This window comes from Schistocerca americana, chromosome 1 (assembly GCF_021461395.2).
Source record: "Schistocerca americana isolate TAMUIC-IGC-003095 chromosome 1, iqSchAmer2.1, whole genome shotgun sequence".
Taxonomy (NCBI): domain Eukaryota; kingdom Metazoa; phylum Arthropoda; class Insecta; order Orthoptera; family Acrididae; genus Schistocerca; species Schistocerca americana.
In genome coordinates, this window is record NC_060119.1 from 207,710,465 (window position 1) to 207,733,214 (window position 22,750).

The window sequence follows — 22,750 nt, forward strand, 5'->3', positions numbered from 1 at the left end:
TTCCTGATATATTTCGCCGATTTTTGTCTTAGGTGTTTCATTTTTAATGAGTGAAAATTTAATTACAGAAGATGCTCATCTCTACAGAATGATTTTGACGAAGTTGTGCATTATGCCATAGTTTTGACAAGACTTGTAGGACGATCACCTGAACGTAATAGACGTACATTATTTCCTGTTTTGCACAAATCCCACATTGTTTCTATGAGACATAATAAAATTGCTTCTATTAAATACTTTAAGACAGGAATTATTATGTTCTTGGATTTGAACAAACCCGATTTATCAAATTGTCAGAAGCGAATTCTCACCTGTATTTTTTTGGCATATTTTATTCATTGCAATTAGAAAAAGGCACCTGATAATGAGGAAGAGGTTTTCTCGAAACAGGTTGTGCAAAATAAAGTAAGTTTTAACATATTTATGCAGCTGTTTGGCGGTCAGTTCTACCAAAAACTAAAATCTCACTTGTATTTTGACAAGAACTTGTCACTTACCTGTCTCTTGAGGAAGTCAGCGGTGATGCAGATATTATGTTTATGGAATAAGGGTTATTAGTTTTTTTGGAAGAACTGCTACATCATTTCAGTGTTTTCCGCAATGGAAAAATTTCTATTTGGTGTACTGACTGTGTAGTAATTTTTAATAGACATTCACAAGGGTACGAAGACAAAAAAGTACAGTTTGTCAGTATATATATTGCTTTGTGCCTGAAGAAGGCACTACAAAATGCATAATATAAGTTTTGTATTTTTTCCCATTTTATGCTAACTGTATATCCTAAATAGCTCCAATATAAAAGTGAACATTTACCATCTTGGATTACCAGTTTACTTCTCTTCTGGCCCTCTAACTGTCAAAGCAGCACCTACATTTACAAATAGAAGGAAGTGACGGAGAAGAGACTGAATAAAAGGAAATGAATTTTCAAATTGAAAGGACATTTTCAGTTTATAAGGGCCCCTGTGTCCAGGACAGTAGTATTTAAAACCTTTTTGAATGTACCCACACGTGTGTGTTGGCTTACATCTGCAACACCTGAGATAAACTATCATCAAACACTGTACTACAGGTAGTTTCCAAAAATCAGCAACAAGCACTATAAGCACTATTTGATAAACATTAAAATTTCTTTAGCTTTATGTTTTCTGTACAACATGAATGAGTCTCTCTATCCTAATAACCCCCCCCCCCCCCCCCCCCCCCCACACACACACACACACACACACACAGAGAGAGAGAGAGAGAGAGAGAGAGAGAGAGAGAGAGAGAGAGAGAGAGAGAGACATGAATATACCCAGAATAAACATCAGTAGATGTTTTTCATTTTTCACTTCATTACTAACTGAAGTGTAGTATAGCAAGAACCATTTATGAAGACAATAATGAACAAGAACAAACATTTAATATACATAATTTATTTTAACAAATTTGTAATTCTTTCAAAAACAGACATTTTCGTTACTCATAACAGTTGATATTAATTGAGGTAAGATAATAGGATGTAAGGCTAGTTCATAAACATTAGGCAGGTAAATTGTGGTATGTTTTAAACTCACTACAGTAGTGTGATAAATTTGTAAACATAATTTTGCATCTTACTGTGAGCTTTCAAGTTTCCAGTCAAAGTGACCCTATTTGCCCCTTTGAAGGTTTTAATGAAACAAGATGTTTCTACATATTGGTGCTATACGTTTCATGGCAATACGATACTGCCTTAGGTCAATTTATTATTCATTTAATGATACCATTCTCAAACATTTAGAGGCAGTTTAAAACACTTCTAATAAATTCTTTACAGGCATTGTAGAAAATATGGTAGAATTAGCCAAATGATCACTAAATCTGTTGCTGGCATGGATGTGACACCAAGAAAAAAATATATGCTTACATCAGACCAAATGCTTGACTATATAAAATAAATTACACACAGTTCTCTGAAAATGCTTCCTATTTGCAGTACCACTGCAATATTTGCAGTAGAATTTGCTTCATCAAGCTGTGTGTATGGACATGCAATCTGAGGTATAGGTGCCAAGTGTGGTGACACGGGAACATTTGTACCAAGATTTATTTTCTGCTCCACTCTGTTTATCTATGTATTCTACATCATCATGACACCTCTGTGCTCAGTGTAATTTTAATCTAAACAAACCAGTCAGAGAAACAACGTTACGTATAAGCATTAATGCATTGTGTATTTGTAGATTATCTGTGAAATGTATGCAGTCTGAACAAAAATAAAGAAATGAAAACTCAAGCAATCAAGTTGGGTACAATTGTGTCCTGTTGCACTTTTCATTACTAGTAAAGCATGAACAGACACGAAATCTAACAGCAGGAATTGAACCTGTTACATTCTATTTCCTACTATGTGAAATGAACAGAATGGGAGGGTGGGGATGCAAGTATGACAAAAGAAACAAAATAAACATACTTCACAGAGGAAATAAACAAATTCCTGACAATTCATGGTGTTGCCATGGCATTATCTGTAAGTTACTGAAAACATCATCCTCAACAACATCAGAAGCTGCAGCATCACCATCGGCAGCAGTAATAACATCAACATCACTTTTGAAGGATGAGGAGTCAATAAAAGCAACATTGTGTAGTACTGTGAGCAATTGGAAAATTATGCCTGCTCTTCATCCAAAGGATTTTTTAGTCAAGGACAAAAAAAAGATAGACACCTTCAAGGTATGGTTTCGTAATCCTCCACCAAAATATTCAGTCCGTTAGAAATAAACTCCAGCAACTACAAGTGGAACTATAGACACCTCACTCGTTTGCATCACAAAACATTGGTGTAGAGCACCTTAAATAAGTCGTAATGGTTTAAACTCTTATGATTTAGCATGTCAGTATAGCAGAACCTTTATGTGGGATGGTGGGCCATGCATGTATGTTAAGCAAGGGATTACGTGTGAAGTCAGAAACGACATTATTTCATAAAGTGAAGAAAAACATCTAGAAATATCAACCATAAATATATGGGACACAAACATGTTCCAAAGCCTAACCATATTATGTATACACCATTCAACCAGCAGTGATATGGAAATTTTCATCGCAAAATTGATCCAGGTCACCCAAGCAAAATAAATTGCAACATAATGTTACACACCCTGATTAAAAGCAGCAGTGTGTAGCAGCTCATGCATAAAAACTGAATAATTTGCACATGTACTTTCTATAATCAGTTATGGTATAACCTTCTGGGAGGTAAATAGGCAGAATATATAAACAATTACAACTACAACAGAGGTCTATACATACTATATTAAACAGAAGCAAGAGAGCTCACTGCAGAGTGCTGTTTAAAATATTGGGTATCCTGACAGTTCCATGTGAATACAATTTTCAAACAGAGATACATAAAGAAAAATATTGACCAGTACCCAACCAATAGTTGCTTTCATTAACATGGAACCACATCTAGCCACTACTTACACCTCCACAGGAAAAACAAAGTAAAAATCAAAAATAGTGTGCTACATAATGAAATAAAATTGCACAATAAGAACAGTGAGATATCTGCGAAACGTGATAACACGAGAAGGTACATAAAAAGAAATTGTATCTTTGTAGAGGGCTTCAAACTTGCGTGTCAGTCCTAAGCTTCTTCACTTTCCTTGAATCTAATTTGGACTTATTTGCCTTATCATTATGCATTTTCTCAAAATTGTTAATGAGTATTCTGTTGGCACAGAGAGATTCATATTCTAGTTTGCTTAACAATGTGTTGTGAAGCAAACACATACATTCAGCATTATCCACTGCTTTCACGACTTTTGACATGCATATCTTCTGAAAAATGGAAAGCTATTTGCCACATAACATAAATTGCTGAATAAAGTCATTCACAAGCAGAGAGAGTGTATATCACACTATTCAAACTGTGATCACTACTGTCTCTGTAGGCAAAGTCAGTTTAACGCTGTCCTGTTCCTTCACAAAGTTGTGAGAAGAATCTACCTCAACTTCTTTGTGCAGCTGCAACCATTCAGTACATTTGTCACACTTAGATTTCTGAAGGGCTTTCCTAGCTGCATAACCTCCTATGTATGTCAAAATAGGTAACATGTTAAGTGGAATATCAACCATACCGAAGGTGATGTCCATAATATCAGAAAAAAATGCAAATGTCAATATCACAATCTAGTTGCTGTTGGGTAGGAATCGTGTGTTTCAAGTGTACATTATCATTTTGAGCTGCAAACAGTACATCATTTTTGAATCTTAATTTTCTTTCATTTTCTAAAACTTGGATGTAGCTAATGTAGTAATTTGCCCCACTCAGCTGTCGGTAGCACCCAAAGTGGCCCTCTAAATCATCATTTTCCTAGCAATATGTAATCAATGTCATATTTCTCAAATAAGTATGGAATTATTTGCAGAAAAGATTCAGTTGTTAATATTAAAGACTGGAATGTGTGTGATTTTAAAGCAAATACTAACAAAGAGGTAGAGGGGCTGGTCAGTACTTACCTCAGCTCAGTACAGCCGATAGATACACATAAAACAGAACTGAAAATTTACATTCCTAGCTTTCGGAACTTTGTTCCTTCATCAGGGAGGAGAGAGGGGAAAAAAAGGGAAGAAGGGAAAGTGGATTCAGTTACTCACAACCCAGGTTATGAAGCAACAGGGAAAGGTAAACGGGGAGGGTAGCAAGGATGGAGGCATGGTTGTCAGAGGGAAGCCAAAGATATTCTACTGTAAGTACTGTGCCAGCTTCAAACCAAAGAGGATGCATACAGAATAAACACAACTATGTAGGATGAAAAGATTCGTGAATGGCTAAAGAGGAAAGGGAAAGAGGAGAAGACTGAAGAGTGAATGGGAGTGAGGTTGTTTAACGTAGGTTCAGTCCAGGGGGATGGCGGGATGAAAGGATGTGTTGGAATGCAAGTTCCCATCTCCGCAGTTGAGAGGGACTGGTGCTGGGCGGGAGAAGCCAAATGGCACATACGGTGTAGCAGGTTCCTAGGTCCCTAGAATTATGCTGGAGGGTATGCTCTGCTACTGGGTATTGGGCATCTCCTAGGCAGACAGTTCGTCTGTGTCCGTTCATGCGCTCAGCCAGTTTAGTTGTTGTCATGCCGCTGTAAAAGGCTGTGCAGTGCAGGCATGTCAGTTGATAAATGACATGTGTAGTTTCACACGTAGCCCTGCCTTGAATTGTGTATGTTTTACCAGTAGCGGGGCTGGAGTAGGTGGTTGTGGGGGGGGATGCATGGGGCAGGTTTTGCAGCAGGGTCGGTTACAGGGGTAGGAACCGCTGGGTAGAGAAGGTAGTCTGGGAATATTGTAGGGTTTAACAAGGATGTTACGGAGGTTAGGGGGGGCGCCCGAAAGGCAACTCTGGGTGGTGTGGGGAGAATTTTGTCAAGGGATGATCTCATTTCAGGGGTTGACTTGAGAAAGTCCTATCCCTGGCGGAGTAATTTGTTGATGTTTTCGAGGCCAGGATAATATTGGGTGACAAGGGGGATGCTTCTGTGTGGTCTGGGTGTAGGAACATTGTTGTTGGATGGGGAGGAATGTATTGCTCGGGAAATCTGTTTGTGGACAAGGTCTGCAGGATAGTTGCGGGAGAGGAAAGCACTGGTCAGGTTATTGGTGTAATTGTTGAGGAATTCGTCACTGGAGCAGATACGTTTGCCACGAATACCTAGGCTGTAGGGAAGGGAGCGTTTGATGTGGAAGGATGGCAGCTATCAAAGTGAAGGTACTGTTGTTTGTTTGTGGGTTTGATATGGAGAGAGGTGTGAATGTGAGCTTCAACAAGATGAAGGTCAACATCCAGGAAGGTGGCTTGGGTTTTGGAGAAGGATCAGGTGAAATTCAGATTCGAAAAGGAGTTGAGGTTATGGAGGAAATTAAGGAGTGTTTCTTCACCATGAGTCCAGACCACAAAGATGTCATCTATAAACCTATACCAGGCCAGGGGAAGCAACTGTTGGGTCTTCAGGAAAGCCTCCTCCATGCGGCCCATGAAGAGGTTGGCATAGGAGGGAGCCATCCTGGTTCCCATGGCCGTTCCCCTGATTTGTTTGTAGGTCTGGCCTTCAAAAGTGAAGTAATTATGGGTGAGGATGAAGTTGGCAAGTGTGATAAGGAACGCGGTTTTTGGAAGATCTTCGGGTGGGCGTTGGGAGAGGTAGTGCTCAAGGGCAGAGAGACCATGGGTATGTGGGATGTTTGTGTAAAGGGATGTAGCATCTTTGGTGACAAGAAAGGTTTCAGGTGGGAGAGGAGTGGGAATGGATTTGAGGCGTTCTCTTTTTTTCCCCTCTCTCCTCCCTGATGAAGGAACAAAGTTCCGAAAGCTAGGAATGTAAATTTTCAGTTCTGTTTTATGTGTATCTATCGGCTGTACTAAGCTGAGGTAAGTACTGGCCAGCCCCTCTCTCTCTTTGTTAGTATTTGTTTCACATCTTATATGAGATTTTCCATTAATCATTTAGATCACCTATATGGTCCACATCCTTCATTGTTTTGTCCCTTTTGTTAGCTATCACTTACGTCTGTCATCTTAACACTTTCTCTTCTTCAGTGTTTTATATATACATAAATAAATATTTTCGTCACCAACTGTGCTAGTTTCTCTCAGGATGAAAAACCTACTCCCATGTATTGTGCCAGATTTAAATGAAAGCTGTAGTTGCACATAAATCTCATCTAACAAAAGAGACGCTAACAACTCATGTTTTTTTTTTTTCATATTTTACCCTGTTTTTTAAATAAGGACTCGTTTGAACTGATGAAGTGACTAACTGGTAATTACAAATTAGTTTCTGCAGGGTTTGTGGGTGGGGTAAAAACATTAAATCACATTTCCTCAAGGCGCTGTATGCACTGTCAGTGGCACATTGCTTGTATGTACATTCTGTCATGGTCTTGTTGCCATGTGTCTGTTGTTTTGGAGATTTGTAATACATGAAGTTGTTCTACAGTAAATTTCAGTTGCGCATTTTCATCATAATTTGGGATAGTCTGCAGGCAATTGACAGCACAGTTTAATTTATTTGTAACAGTAGGCAAAATTTCTCCTTGCTCAACCATTGGCATTACATTTTCTAAAATGTTTATGGAAGTTTTTTTCTTCACATCATTGATGGATGCCTTAATTGCAAAATGAATTCCTTCACTAACATTTACCCTAAAGCTCAAATCACTGTTAAGTGATGAATGCAGTAACATAAGGTATTCTCCTGTCTAATCCCAAAAAACAGGTATGCAATTTTCCATCACCTCTAATCGCAGACCATTTTTTGCTGCAAATTTTCTGTCCTCCTAGCCACACAGAAACATCATTGAGACATCAAAGTGAATTTTGTTGGAGGTGTAAGTTGTTTGAATCAATACTGTCCTGAATAGCTTTTTGAAGATTATAGTCTTCTGCATCGGCAAGACGCCTCAGTTTTGTAATTGATTTAGAACAGTATGAGGGAGTGTTGGGAAAAATAGTTGGCACAGCATTTTCGATGAGTTTTGGAATTATTCTGGGAAATTCTTTCAGTTGTCCTCTGTCCATAATTATGTCCCATCGAATTACATATGATTCATCGAAGTGTTTTACACAAATATTTGGCCATGTTAGTTTGGTTAAGTCTGTTGGGATATTTCGAAGCCACAGTGCACATTGACTCTAGTCAGTTGGCAAAAAAAAAAAAGTCATTCTCTCAGTTTCGGAATCATAATTCAACCAACAGCCGAACACACTACATCAATGTGGCATTTCAAGAGTTCCAGATCTAGAAATAAAATGGAAACAGTATTTCAATGCATTGCGTCGAAGTTACAGTGAAGTTTAAGATCTCTAATTCATGTCAGGATAAACACACACAGACAGTTAGAATCTTCTAAAGTAGTAAACGAAGATGCATTTGAGGTTAACATATCTTGCGTACAATTATCAATGTTTCGCACACACCGCCGTAAATATAACAAATTGTGGATGTATCACCACTACACATACACCTATACACACGTATTCTGTTGATGCACTTAGTTAGAATTCACTTTTGTAGTACCAAAAACAAACACACCAAATAGCAATGCAATACACACGTTGCTTCCACTATCAAAACAAGACCCTGAGTGTGACGTCACGTTCACGCGCTGTGGCCTGTATTTCTCGTTGGCTGCGGGATGAAAACTGTGTGGTGAGTGCGCAGAGGGCAGTGGTGAGCAGGCAGCAAATTTAATCATGCTGCCAATCATGGTAATCTTTGCCACATACTTTAGCTTTTTAGAAATTCTTTTGAAAAATTCGGTGTTCTATTCATGCTCCGTAAAATGAGCTGCTCCCTCAGCTATATAGGCAAGCAGACCTCGTCCAGCCATGCAGGGAAAACTAGTGTGCTGGGTTGGAGGCTGCTAGAGAGATGACAGCCCCAAAACCCATGCTAACCACTGCAAACAGCTGTGGCTCCAATTCTACTATATCAAATGTAGCTCCTGCGGTGTTGCCTGTAACGGCAGGATGTACACAGCTGATAATAAACTCTGGCAATGGAAAGGACAATCCTGACAGTGCTGTAGATTTGGTAAGTGCACTGGAAAATAAAATTATTGATTTCAATAAAGAAAAGTAGTACTTTAATTAATCCTATTTTTAGTGTGGTGTGGCACAGGCAGGGAGAGCGTCATGCAATTGTGATGTGTCTCAACATTCAGGTACTAAGTCAAAGCAATCACATGAAGCATCTACTACAGTAACATCTGGACGAAGGCCAATGATGCTAGATTACATGGAGAGAGATGCAGTGATGAAGCAATGAAGCCACAGGCCCGTTTCTGTCTATTGGCTGCTGTGAGACACCGATCTTCTTAGGACACTGGCCGCCTAACCACCGAATGTGTTCCCAGACAATAACATTGCCTACAAAGTGCAGCTTCAAATGTCAAAAGTAAATTATAGCGTTGTCTGGACTAGTGCATTTTTCACTCAATAATTACAGCATACTGTTGCTGCCTGTGACCTGGTTGTGATTGTTTTGATGGTGGTTTAAGTAAGGTTAGCCAAAACCAGCAGATTGATGTGTTTGTTCATTTCTGGAATAGAGCATTGTGCCAGGTTTCAAACAGGCACCTCACTTCTTTTCTTTGGAAAAAAGTACTGCAAAAGATTTAGTTGGAAGATTTGAGGCAGGTACATCCCAATCTAAGATAAACCTGAAAAGGCAAGTTGTTCAGGTGTCCATGGAGTCCCTAATGTTAAAAGGCATTCCTAAGAGAACTGAAAAGCGAGCTTAAAGTCTAGGGTATCCAGAATATCCCGTGCTTTTGAACTTTCATACATGTGACATACATACATCACATGTTACCTACAAGACAGGTTGTACTAGTGTTGGCTGAAACCATGTACGTTTTTCTGCGAGCTTTATGTAATCATTTAAAAGCATCCCTTCCCGTCAAGCTAATTTCAATAATGTTAGTCACATTTGTTTTCTCACATAAGTTTTGCGCTGTTTGATGAGTGGAAAATAAAATGGTGGCAGTCTGGGCTCACATATTAATGGCTGTTGAAAAATATGTGATAAAGGATAAAGAAGGAATAGAACTAAGTAAAACCAAAATCTAAAGTTGCTACTGGAATTCCTAAGAGTCATAGCTAGTAATGCTTGTGCGTATCTTTGAAGAACAAGATGTTAAGAGTCTCTTTGATTTTGAGACTGGCTGCTCAGGTTGAGCCATTTCCAACTAATATGGCAGATGCCCCCTTAGCTCCCTGCCTCTGTATGTTTGGACAGAATCAGAAAAAGCTATGGGTCAATGTGACTTATCAGAGAAAGATAGCTTGAATGAGTATTTTACATTTATGAAGAGTACGGTATCCAAAATTTTGGATAAATCCCCTCTGGTGAATTCTTTTGCATAGGGCATTGTATGTTTAGACACAGAAGCGACAATTAACACCAATGTTGAGAAGAGATGGTTAGGCATTTCATTGACGTATCTCGCTACCTTAAATAACACTGGAGGTTATGAGGCTGATGCCATTGTCCGTGAGTTCCAAAATCTATTAGCGATCACGCTAGTAAAGGAAATCAGAGTTTGATGGGTATTGCATTTGCCCCCAATAAATTCTGGATGGTGGTATTTGAGGGTAAGAATGGACATGAACATTTGAAGACGTGTCAAGGTTGCATGCATTCTCGTCCATGGAAATGCCATTGTTGAAAGAGATTTGTCTGATAACTCTTTTCTGATCAGGAATTTAACAAAAGCCTATCCATAGTACTTCATACCATTCACCATGTGGCCAGTGTCGCTGGGATTGTTATATCTGTGCCCTTCACAAAGTAGTTAATACAATGCATGTGAAACGCCCATGGTAAATACCATAGGTAAGAAAGGGCAGTTGAGTGACTTCACTTAATGTACATGTACTGCTCTGTTATTGTGCCTTTGAGTTGCTTCATTCAAATTGTATTTAAATTTTATTCTTAGATCTCTTTGTAAAATATGTAATTTTTTACTGAAATAGATAATCAGATTAGGGAAGGATGGGGAAGGAAGTTGGCCGTGCCATTTCAAAGGAACCATCGCGGCCTTTCCCAGAAGCCGGACGCAGGTTTGAACCGTTGTCCTCCTGAATGTGAGTCCAGTGTATGAACCACTGCGCCACCTCACTCAGTATACAGATCTGCAGCTTGTCATGATAACAAGCTGGTGACTATTTTCATTTTCCCATCACCTTGGTAGTACTCCACAGCAGCAAGTGTCTTTAAGAGGTATGGAAGCCAGATAAAGTATGTTGGAAGGATGAGGCAATTGCTCTTGTATTTGTTCTAAACTCAAAATGAATTGTTGCAGCAGCAGCAGCAGCAATAAGGCACAGAAAATCAATATAAAGTGGTAAATTGTGCTTGACAGACAGACCGTTTAGATAACTGCCACGCTGATCACTGCAGAAGCCCCGAGTAATTATAGATTCAGTGCAGTACAGGAGAAATTGCACTCCTGCTTCAGTCTTTAATGCAATATTTTCTGACTTTTTAAATGAGCAACACAGCAGACTTTGTTATTTGCTCTGTTGTTTTCCAAGATTATGTCCTCGAGATTCTGTTGCCTCCAGAGTTCACTGTATTTGATGCCGAACTATCAACAATCTTGATGGTGTTGGAGCAGATGAGATGTGCCATGCCTGATAAATTCTTCGTCTGTTCTGACTCCCTTACTGCCATTCAGTCTCTGCAGTGCTTGTATCCCACTTATAAAGTCACTCAGGATATCCAGGATGCCCTCAGGCTACAACAGCTGGGAAAGAGGTGTCCTTTTTCTGGGTACGAGTCTTGCAGGGAATGGAAGGGCAAATGTAGTGGCCAGGGAGGCACCTCTTGACCCTCAGTTAGTTCAGTGTACCATCCCCCTGCATGCTCTCATCTCATGTCATCAATGGGAAGATGAGTGGCTGAAAGTCACAGCCAAAGAACTCCCTGTAGTAAAAACCCTACAGCGCAGCAGTGGTGTACCTCCTTCCAGCCACTCAGACAGGATGAGGATAGCCATATGACGTGGGGCTTCTTGCTCTGGCCAGAGAACAGCGACAGATTTGCTGACAGATCTGCCTTCTATTTTAGGTAACATTCACACGAATGTGGTAAGAGTTGTAAGGTTTTGTCATATGTCCAACTCGTTTTCTAAAATTTAAGGTATATGTTCTTAATGTGTTAACAGGGTGATAGGTTCACCCATGTTTTTTGTAAGTGGTCACCATTCGCATTCCCCTGTGCCTTTCTTTTAGCGCTTCTATGGTGTTACTTCTGTTTTAATCATAGGTGTAGCACCTTGTGTAGCTCAACATGAGTGAAGTGCAAATGAGTGTCATGTTACAGATTTTCTTCTCACTGTGTGCAATAATTTGGAGACTTGTCCTTATTATCTTGTTTTTATGGGGAACTGATAACATCTCTGTTGAGTGCACATAAGCTCCAAGACACACACAAATATACTGCATAGTTTATTGGGAGTTAATTCATGTGAATCATGCAGAATATCACAAAACACCTTTACATTTCTCATGGTCTGTTGGGGGACAAACTATTCATTTTATCTCTCATATTGCATTTCTGTGGGCCATTGTCTTTGGCTCTTCAGTGTCATGATTCGTCCTAATTGATGATAAAGATTGATACACCTTTGTATTCATACCATGTCAAGAAATGCTGTGCAGAGAGTACTCTGGTGTTAAATTACCAGTTAGCATAATAACCACACTCAGAAACTACAGTCTGACAACTGTAGTTTCATTGAGCATTTCTTTGCAAAATACAGGTAGAACCAAAAATGAATTGATTCCATCACAAAGATTTTTGTGTTCAGTGTACATTATTTTAACTGTTTCTGTAAGCAGAATGTCGGCTTTATGTAAGAAGACAGTACCAATCTTGAGTTGTATGTCTATCATTTGCACATAAACAGCTTTCATACATTGTTATACTTTCAGGAATAAGTAGTCAAAAGGTAACATGTAAGTTGAACGAGATAGTTTTAAACTGTATTTTTCAGTCATTACGAACAGAGAAATCAAACCAAAAATGTTCTCCCTTCGCCATAATGTTCCTTTATAGAACCATGCTTAAGGAGGTTTCAGTCTAGTGCTTTAAATTTAGTGCACTCTCAAACTGCTTTGTTAGAAGACTTCTGAGTTAAACAAATTGAACAACTGACACTTAAAAAATCAACAACAACAACCACCACCACCATTGGCAACCAGAGATGGGGGTCGTGTGTGTGTGTGTGTGTGTGTGTGTGTGTGTGTGTGTGTGTGTGTGTGATCTAATTTTTGGCCGAAAGCTTACTTGTTTGACAGTCTTTTTGCTCTGTCTCTCTGTGACTCAACATCTCTGCTATATGGTGAGTAGCAATCTAACCTTTTTCATAATCACACAATTTCGTTTTGCTTCAAGAAATAGATATAACAGGTAAACAAAATTATCTCATAAACCACAGTCCTGTGTGTAACACTAAAACTTATAATAGACTGGATAAATATGAAGCAAAGGAGGGGAACCTCTAATATCTCATAATTGATACGAAAGAGTTGTTACATTGCTGCATGCTAAACTGTATTGCAGTCAGTCAATGAGATGGGCCATGACAAATATAAACTACTTACAGTAAATTTCCGTTGGCTTGTAAGGCACTGCATATCTAACATGTTAACTTGAACTCCATCAATCCCCCCCCCCCCCCCCCCCCCCCCCCCAAAAAACACACACACACACACACACACACACACACACACACACACTTGTTTAAACACAGTTTTCACACATTTTTCTTTTGTTTCAGCTTACAGCAGCTGGAGGTCTGCCTCCTGGTGTCGATGACCTTTGGATTTCTTGTGGATCACGGAAGACTTGCCAGTATACCTGGGACATGTTGCGTAATACAAATGTTGAGTTTCCTGGGAAATATAAACCTCGTTTCCGTTTTGATAGATTGTACTTACGCAATTCTCATCAAAAATCAGTTGTGCCACAGTTTTTTGGCCTTGTAGGTATTGAAAAAGTAACTAGAACTCAGTCGTATCCAAGTGATCATTGGGGTATCCAGGTACACTTTACTATTGAAAAGAGGTGAATAAATGTGTGCTTATTCCTTCATTTTTAGTGTTTTTTAACTATATATGCAAGAAAATAGCAGACTTGAAGACTTTCGTGTTACTCACTGTGGTGTTATGAGGCAAAAAACATTTTTTGTTTGTGTTTAGGAAATTATTTTGTTGAATTACTTAGACATTAACAGTATTATCAGATGTATTGTGATTTTTACATTTTCTTAATATTTCAGTAAATAAATGGATAGAGCTCAAATTTTGAAGTTTTTCTGTTCTCCCACACACACACACACACACACACACACACACACACACACACACACACACATGACTCAGCATCTCCGCTATATGGTGAGTAGCACCTTTCCTTCTCATAATATAGAGACAACAATACTTCACACATACACACTAATGTCACTTACAGTTTTGGTTTTATATGTCTGTTTTGATGATATTGGTGGAGATTAGTGGAGAACGCACCCACTGGAAATGTGCACAATTAGTGAGTTTCAATACATTACCTGTTAAGGTGCAATTGAAGATGTCGGTGCATCAACCATGTTCGTGCTAATGGTAACGGAATAAAAGTGTGTCAGAATTTATTTCTGGTGTGAGAAAGACACAATTGTTCACTTTTTAGTGTCCCAATTTTATGTTGAGAAGGGTCTAGAGCAAGCTGTTCAAATTCTGTCGTAGTGGGTTCAGTTCCTGTTGCAGCCTTGATGGAAGGAGTGGAATAGGATGCACTCAGCCTTGTGAGGCTAATTGAGAAGCTCCAGTGTACAGAAAGGTGACAACAACTGAGACAGTGGTGTGCTGCCTCTGTTCCCCATACTGCATCTGAATTATGCTATGTGGCAGAGGATGACGCAGCTGCTGGTAGGTATTGCATGGTCCTTGGGGCTACTCATAGAGCTAATTTTTTGATGCTTCATGGGGGCAATGTGTTGTTTACTGATATGCAATAAAATTAATGCATTTATGGGCAAACTACTTTGGTTTTGTGCAGGAAAGCTGACTTTTTAAATGTCTTGAACTGCAGTTACCTCCAAGATACATTACATCAACAAAAGGTGTGCACTACTCTGCTGTTGTGAGATAACGTTATAGAACCACATAGCCTAGAAAATAAATTGATATTATTTAGCACAATGTTTTCAATTGCACCAAATACTATTCCTTTTGCAATGAAAAATTGTGACTGATTTACGAAATTGCAGTCTGCTCAAGGACCTGCATTACAGTAACATGAATTTGTCACAAGGTTACTGTGTTAGTGTTGTTTCCCCACGCTAGTACAAAAGTAGCTGAAATTATGTCTATATGTGAGTGAAAACATATTGTGAACAACATACAAAAAGGATAAAAACTGCAGAAAGTCCCCAACTTCACGATTCAATACTGAAGAACGTTCTGTGCCTTGCAGCAATTTGGCCACATCCGCTCACTTGTCTGCAGGAGCCCGGCTGCTTGCAGAGTAGTACTCGCCATGGAACACACTTGTCGAGAGGAGTGTGCTGGAGTTCTAGAATCTTTGGAGAGGTGAAGAAATGGAACCTTATTGGGAAAAGGACTTTCTCAACAGGTTACTGCCCTCCTTATAAGAAATATACTGCGAAATATCTCACTGCAGTAGAATGCACAACCACCTTAATTTTAGTTAGATCGTGATAGCAAGCAAACCTCAAAAGGAATTGGGGGAGGAGGAGGTGGTGCGAATACAGTAGTTTTCATTCCTACCATTGAAACTATGACATTGCTTGAATAGATTGAACTTACTGATTCTGGTCAAACATACTACAGTTAAATATTCCTAATCCTGTTTGTTATTAAAATCATGAAAAGCTCAGGTACATTAAGACTGCATATAGAAGTAAAGAAACCAATGGAAACTGAAGATAAACATCACAAGCTGGGAACACTATATTCTTTCTGTCTATTTTGAGTCAATCTCTGACATTTACCTTGTATGGACGACAGTATTTCGTACTGTGAAGATTAAAATGATTAGGCGATGAAAGTAATTAAATGAATAGTGCATAGTGCAGCAGAAATTACATCATACTGATGAAGTTCAGAGATCACCAGTAGTGAAACCGAAGAAGAAGAAGAAGAAGAAGAAGATGATGATAGGTAATTAGAAGTAGGGTCTTTACTTATTAATCCCTCTCTCTGAATAAATTCATCCAGGAGCATGGTGTCCTTTGTAACAGAAATGAATATCAAAGCATGTGCATGAAGAGCATGATCTCACTGTTTGCAGAAGACTTTTATACAATTTCCAACGTGGCAGTTACAGAGTAGCAGCAGCAGCAACTGACACTTTGAAGACTGGAGGGATGGGCGAGTAACATTGTTTTTAACTTTTCTTTGCAAAATATCTTGTATGTAAATTTTAATAGTTCACTTTAACCTTTTAATTTGTTGCAGTACACTTGGGGGACAAGGTTAGTTAGACTCCAAATTGTGGAATAAAAATTATAGAAGAATTTTCTGTAGATCCATGTTGTAAAGCTGTGGTAATGCTAGAGTGATGTCTTTTACATTTATCAGAGACAGAAATAGGCTTTGTTCTTGTCAAATAAAGTTTTGTAAGCTTGAAACAACTAAATGGGCCTGTAATTGGAAGTTACTATGTTGTCTCCACTTTTATAAATAATTTTAAACATTTCAGCCATTCAGCAGAGAGAGAAAGGCAGATTGATGGCACGCACCCAACATGAGGAGGACAATGCAGAGGAAATGTATCAGTAAATTGAGTAATTAGTGATAAGAGTTCATCCGGGATATAGGGATAGCATTTTTAATTAGTAATCAAAATAACCTTGATCTCAGTTTCAAACCTCGCCACTGCTTGAATTTTGAATAAAAATCATCAGCAATGGTGGTCAAAGGCTTCCGGCATAAGAAGCCACCCTCATTCTGCCAGTGCCCTTGCCAAAGAGGGCGGAGGAGTGGGCAGAGGTTCGGGGCACACACTCTCTCTTCAGCAATGATCAGTGGCTGAGGATACAGAAGGCAATGGAAACCACTCCACTGCCAAAATATTCTGGACTAGTTCCCATTCGAATTTCCAGGAGGGGACTGCCAAGGCGGAGGAGATCATGAGAAAAAGATTGAATAATCAACAAAAAGATAACATTCTGAAAGTAGGGATGTAGAATGTCAGAAGTTTAAATGTGGTAGAGAAGCTGGAAAATCTGAAAAGAGAATTGGTAAGGCTCAGTCTAAATATAGTGGGCATCAGTGAAGTGAAGTGAAATGGAAAGAAGACAAGGATAACTATTCAGGCGAGTGTAGGAAAATATCAACAGCAGCAGAAAAATGTATAATGGGAGAATGATTAGGTACGAATAGGAAGGTAGGACAGAGAGTGAGTTAATGTGAACAGTTCAGTGGTAGAATTGTTCTCATCAGAATTGACAACAAACCAACAGAGACAGCAATACAAACAATGGAAAATCCAGGATGGAGTGAACAATATTATGAGAAGGAAAGATGCTACTCACCATATAGCAGAGATGCTGAGTCGCAGATAGGCACAAGAAAAAGATTTCCACACTTAAAGCTTTCAGCCAATGGCCTTTGTCAACAAAACACACACACACACACACACACACACACACACACACACACACACACACACCCCTCAGCATCTCCGCTATATGGTTAGTAGCAACTTTCCTTCTCATAATATAGAGACACCAATACTTCACATATACACACCAATGTCACAAGCAGAAGTTGAAGATATAGAAAGTATGTGAAGATTTCTTCTTCTTCTGTATTGGTCAATCCAAGGATTGGTTTGCAACAGCTACAATGGCAACTTGTGTCTCCATTCTGTGTGTCTTTCAGCTTTTCCCTTCATTTCTGTCTGTAGGAATTTTACCCTGCTCGTACATGTTGAAAACAAGATTATACAACTCCTGATTCAGTTTTGCTCCTCCAGATTCAGAAGTTCAGCTGGGTTATTGTCTATACCAGGCGATTTGTTGTGATGTGAAGACATTGAACAGATAATTCGGTATGTAAAGGGAGATGAAATTCAAATAGTCATGGGGGATTGGAATGCAGTTGTTGGGGGTAGGAGCAAAAGGAAGGGTTACAGAAGAATATGGGATTGGTAGCAGGAGTAAGAGAGGAGAAAGACTGATTGAGTTCTGCAACGAATTTCAGTTGGTAATGGCAAATACTCTGTTCAAGAATCACAATGAGTGAGCTACAGCTGGAAAAGGCTGAGAGATATGGGACTATTTCAGTTAGACTGCATTGTGGTCAGACAGATTCCAAAATCAGATGTTGAATTGTGAGACATACCAGGGACAGATATAGACTTGGATCACAATTTGGTAATGATGAAGAGAAGGCTAAAGTTTAAGGAGGCTATTCAGGAAGAATCAATATGCAATGTCCGTAGCTCGTGGTCTTGCGGTAGCATTCTCGCTTCCTGCGCACGGGATCCCCGGTTTGATTCCCGGCGGGCTCAGGGATTTTCTCTGCCTCGTGATGACTGGGTGTTGTGTGTCTCTCATCATCATTATTGACCCACAAGTCGCCGAAGTGGCGTCAACTAAAAAGGACTTGCAGTACGGCGGCCGAACTTCCCCGCATGGGGCCTCCCGGTCAACAATGCCATACAATCATTTCATTTTTTCAATATGCAATAAGTGGAATACCAAGGTATTAAAGAACGAAGAGGTATGCATGAAGTTCTCAGAGGGTATAGATGCTGCAATAATGATTAGGTCAGTAACAGTTAAGTTGAAAAGGAATGGCATATCCAAAAAAGAGCAATCACGGAAGCTAGGGAGAGAAACATTGGTACAAGGAAGGTAACTGTGAAGAAGCCATGTGTAACAGAAGAAAGACTTCAGTAGCTTGACAAAAGAAGTACAAAAATGTTCAGGAATACAGAAATACAAGTCACTTCAGAACAAAATAAATAGGAATAGTAGGGAAGCTAAGAAAATGTGGGGAAATAAAAAAAATTGTTGGAAGGACTGACTTTGCGTATATTTTAAAAAAGTCGAAACAACCTTCGGTGAAATTAGAAGCAATGGCAGTAACATTAACAGTGTAATGGGAATTCCATGGTTAAATGCAGAGGAGATAGTTGATAGATGGAAAGAGTACATTGAATGTGTCTATGAGGGGGAGGGCTTTTCTGATAACATGATAGAAGAAGAAACAGGAGTTGATAGGGAGGAAGTAGGTGATCCATTATTAGAATCAGAATTTAGAAGAGCTTTGAAAGATGTAGATATGGTTTACTACTTGAATGGTATTTATTAGATGTGCCTAACATATTGCTGCACTCTTAGTGATGGGTGTTTCACCACCAGGCCAGAAAATTGGCGTTAGGCTCTGTGGTGGATGTCTGTCCACAAGGCATCAGGCATGTGGTTCTGGTGTGGCCACCGCTGGCCAAACTAAAGTTTATGTTTTAAAAAAGGAAAGAGGCTTTAGCATAATTCTTGAATGTCGTACTTCTTGAAACATAAGGATATTAGTTTCACTTGACAAAGCTAATATAGTTTTGGGAATTGAGGAATCATTATTACAACAGGTTGACAATATGTCAGGTGTTTGCCCCGCATTGCTTCTTTTGTTAGCGAAAAAAGATGTTAGAGAGTAAGAGTAGAGTTCTTGGTCTGACAATGTTATATCATGTCTTCTAGGTCAAACGCATATATTTCTCAATATAGTTCTCATTTGTGGTAAATACATTTTGTCTGAAAAAAATTCGAATGAGTAGATACCCCTTCTAAACATAAATTTTATCATAAGAAGTATGCAGTTGTTTTTTAATACCAGGGCTGCTAATTGCCAGCTGCAGATTCTCATCGGAGAGAGTGTAGCTGGCAGTTAGCAGCACTGTAGGTACACCCAGGTGGTGATATAATTAGATATGCTCATATCTTATTTATTTATTTTGTAAAAGTGGCACGTACATAACAGGAGATTCTAAAAAAGAAAAAGTAAAAAAACTTGACATGGTATATGTGACGTACTTTGTTGATATAGTTCTGCCATAGATTTTTTTTCATGTATCACTTGTGAATAAATATGAGATTTATGCAGTTGAGTTCTTACATGACTTTTGTGCCAGTAGAGAAACATTATTTTGAGAATGTTTAGCTGTAGGGTGGGAGGAGGGGAGGTAGCGAGAGAGGGGGGGGGGGGGGGGGGGACAGAGAGAGAGACAACTTCAAATTAAATTCTGCTGATGTGTAGACTGCATAGATAGCGGATTAATGGGAAACACAGACAAAAAGATATCCAAGTATCTACACGGTGTATGCTTGCTGTATTAGGACTGCTTGCGTGAAATTCTAAATTGCAGTGCTATCTTAGGTGAGCTGTGGCATTAGGATCCTTGAAGCTTCAACAGCTGTGTAGAAGGTCGAAAAGCCAGCATCGCTGCAGCAGGTGTTGTGGCCACTAACGTAACAGTATGTGTGTGATACTCGTCTAAAAATGGCTCTAGAGCAGTGAGTCAACTCAAGTTTTGTGTTTGTAGGCAAGAATTTGTCAAATTTGACCCAAAAACCGAGTGGTAGGTTCATGGTTGCTCCTCCACGACATCATCCCACACCACAAGCTAACATGGATGCGGCTGTGGCCAGGAAATGGATGTGGATCACTTGCCGTGTTAGCTGGATTTGGCCAAGCCAACTTAAGGTTGTTCCCTAATTTGAAGTTGGCAATGAAAGGATGTTATTACACCATGACAACACAGTTAAGGACACCCAGGAAAATTGTACAGCTGTGCTAAATGCAGTTCCAACAGAGGAGTACAGTGACTGTTTCAAAGCTCTATTAAAATGATTTCAGCTGTGTATTGATTCAGGGGAAGATTATCTTGAATAAATACAGTGACTTTGAGAACATATCCACAACTCTTTTCATAGCCACAGTCCTAGTAGAACTGGGACACACTATGTATATTTGTAACAGAGGCTTGTTTTCAATATGTGTTGGTACTTCTCATGCAGGTAACAGGAATTGTAAGTTGTTGACTCTAGATAATTTGTAGAAGGGATGGCTACTGAGAGAAATTTTCATTTTATTTTGAATTTTGTATAAATTTCTTGCTTTTATGTCTGATGGGAGTTTGTTGAAGACCTTTGTGGCCCAGAATATAGAACTGGACTGCGAAATGTATGCCAGGAGGCAAAGCTTCCATGAAATTTGGTTGTTTTCATAAAGTATCATTCATCTGAAGTGAAGTTTTATCATCAGTAACAAATACCATTAAGGAGTAAATGTACTGGAATGTGAATGAGAGAATTCAAAGGTCTTTGAAAATGCACAAGATTTGGAGTTAACTACTTTACGTTGTCTTCAGGTCAACTCAGTTAGAGATACTTTTACGTGCAAAACAAGTTAAACTATGTTTATTGATTGTTTTTGTGTTGTCTCCATTTCAAGCTTGTTATACACACAGCATTTCATTTAGTATATTACCATTAATGTCTATTTCTGGTACTAGTAAACTGTTTTTACATGCGCAAAATCACATAATATTGTCTTTTTGATTTTGGAGAAAAATGCATGTCATGTCTATGGATTATCGCAGTAATACACACTCTAAACCAGTGTTCACAGTGGTTACTCAATGCTGCTCATAAGACTCAAGCATAATTGTAATTAGAGTTTTAAGAATAGTTTGTGATATTTTAAACCAACCTCTGAATTTGTCACATAAGCAGGCACCTTGAAGCAGAATGAAACCTTCTGTTTTGTGGATGTTTTTCTTATGACAAACTGGACATTATTATACAAATATTGTCATTTAACATGTGAAATGACATAGCATGACAGAATTTCTCATTTGGAGGCCAATAAACAATATGTTATATTTCACAAACATACCAGACATTTCTCTTCAGCATTCTCTGTATCCAAACCATAGAAAAGAAATTGTCATTCTATTGCATATTAAGGTGTATATAAATGCAGGACAGCAGTACAATAAATGTAGCAGTTAAAGGAGCTTGCAAATCAAACACTGTTATAGAAAATGCCATACATAATGATGTACTTAGTTTATGTGAAGGAGATGTGTCCATTATCACTTGGAAAATGCTGTTTTATTGTGGACATCAAATAACATTTCTTATAGTGCATAGTCTTAATATTGTGTGATACTATACAACCATAGAAATAATGTTTATATTCATCATTCAATAAATTATGATATCACCATACATGTTACAGTTTAATTTTGACATATGTACAGTATGTCCAGTTTTAGTTTGGGCCACAGATTTATGTTCAGTTGCTTTGCAGAACATACATGCTCATGAATTTCAAGATAAAAATCAGCACTAATTATATATAAAAAATTGAAATACCATTTATATTTTGTTAAATTTATTCAATATGTAGAGATCTTGATACACAATGTTTACATATTGATGATTAATCAGTAATGTTTGTACTGATGCCCAATTCAAGAGGATGTTTATAATGGCTCATTGTGCTATGTTGATGAATGCTTGATGGAAGATTTGTCACATAGAAATTTAGCCCTGCTTGTATTGATACTGTGTTGGCAGTCCTATTGGTTTTGCTGTCGTTGTTGCGAGACGAAGATTTTGCTGATTGTTGCTGTGGAAAAATGTACTGTTATTTTATTTTGTAGCTTTACAGAATCTAAGTTTTCTATAAATCTCTTATAACTGCAGATATTCGTAAGGATTGATGTTCAAAACACAGGAAACAAAAGTGCTTGAAATTCTATACAAATTCTTAATATGCATTTTGACTGCTGAGAAATGTGTTTCAGATTAATAATAAGAAATGGCAACTGATGACATTGACATAAGAGGAAGGGAATCATTCAGTCGACACAAAAGTCATCATTAAAAGTGACCAACAAGAGAAATAAGATGTAAAAATATTGGAGAAAATTATGTTTTGTGAAAGAAATAAAGAAAAATAAATTGTACAATGAGAGGCAGTAAGATCGCCCAGCCCAAATAATTAGTGTGTCCAAGAATAGAGCATTGCACATACGCAAGTTCAGAAGTGCCAGTGTTCACGACTAGCGGTCTGTGGAGCTTGAGCTTGGTGTTTACATCATCAAATACGAACAAAGTAATAGGATAAGTATATGTCAAGATTAATTGCAAATTAACTCTCATATCATCTCTTTTGAAAATC

General features: G+C 38.5%; 2 protein-coding genes across 9 annotated transcripts in view; one reads left to right on the forward strand and one right to left on the reverse strand.

Moving 5' to 3' along the window:
• Positions 1–13,835, forward strand: part of LOC124594864 (tyrosyl-DNA phosphodiesterase 2-like) — a 155,951-nt gene extending 142,116 nt beyond the window's left edge. For all 8 annotated transcript variants that reach the window (XM_047133613.1, XM_047133936.1, XM_047133368.1 and 5 more), the window contains one exon: positions 13,312–13,835. In XM_047133613.1, the coding sequence (XP_046989569.1) occupies positions 13,312–13,602 (291 nt within the window). In that variant the 3' untranslated portion in view covers positions 13,603–13,835. The remainder of the gene's footprint in view (positions 1–13,311) is intronic.
• Positions 13,836–21,941: 8,106 nt separating this feature from the next.
• LOC124595318 (protein obstructor-E-like) overlaps positions 21,942–22,750 on the reverse strand; it is a 94,807-nt gene continuing 93,998 nt past the window's right edge. Inside the window, exon 5 of the mRNA XM_047134058.1 lies at positions 21,942–22,195. Coding sequence (XP_046990014.1) covers positions 22,111–22,195 — 85 coding nt within the window. The 3' untranslated portion in view covers positions 21,942–22,110. The remainder of the gene's footprint in view (positions 22,196–22,750) is intronic.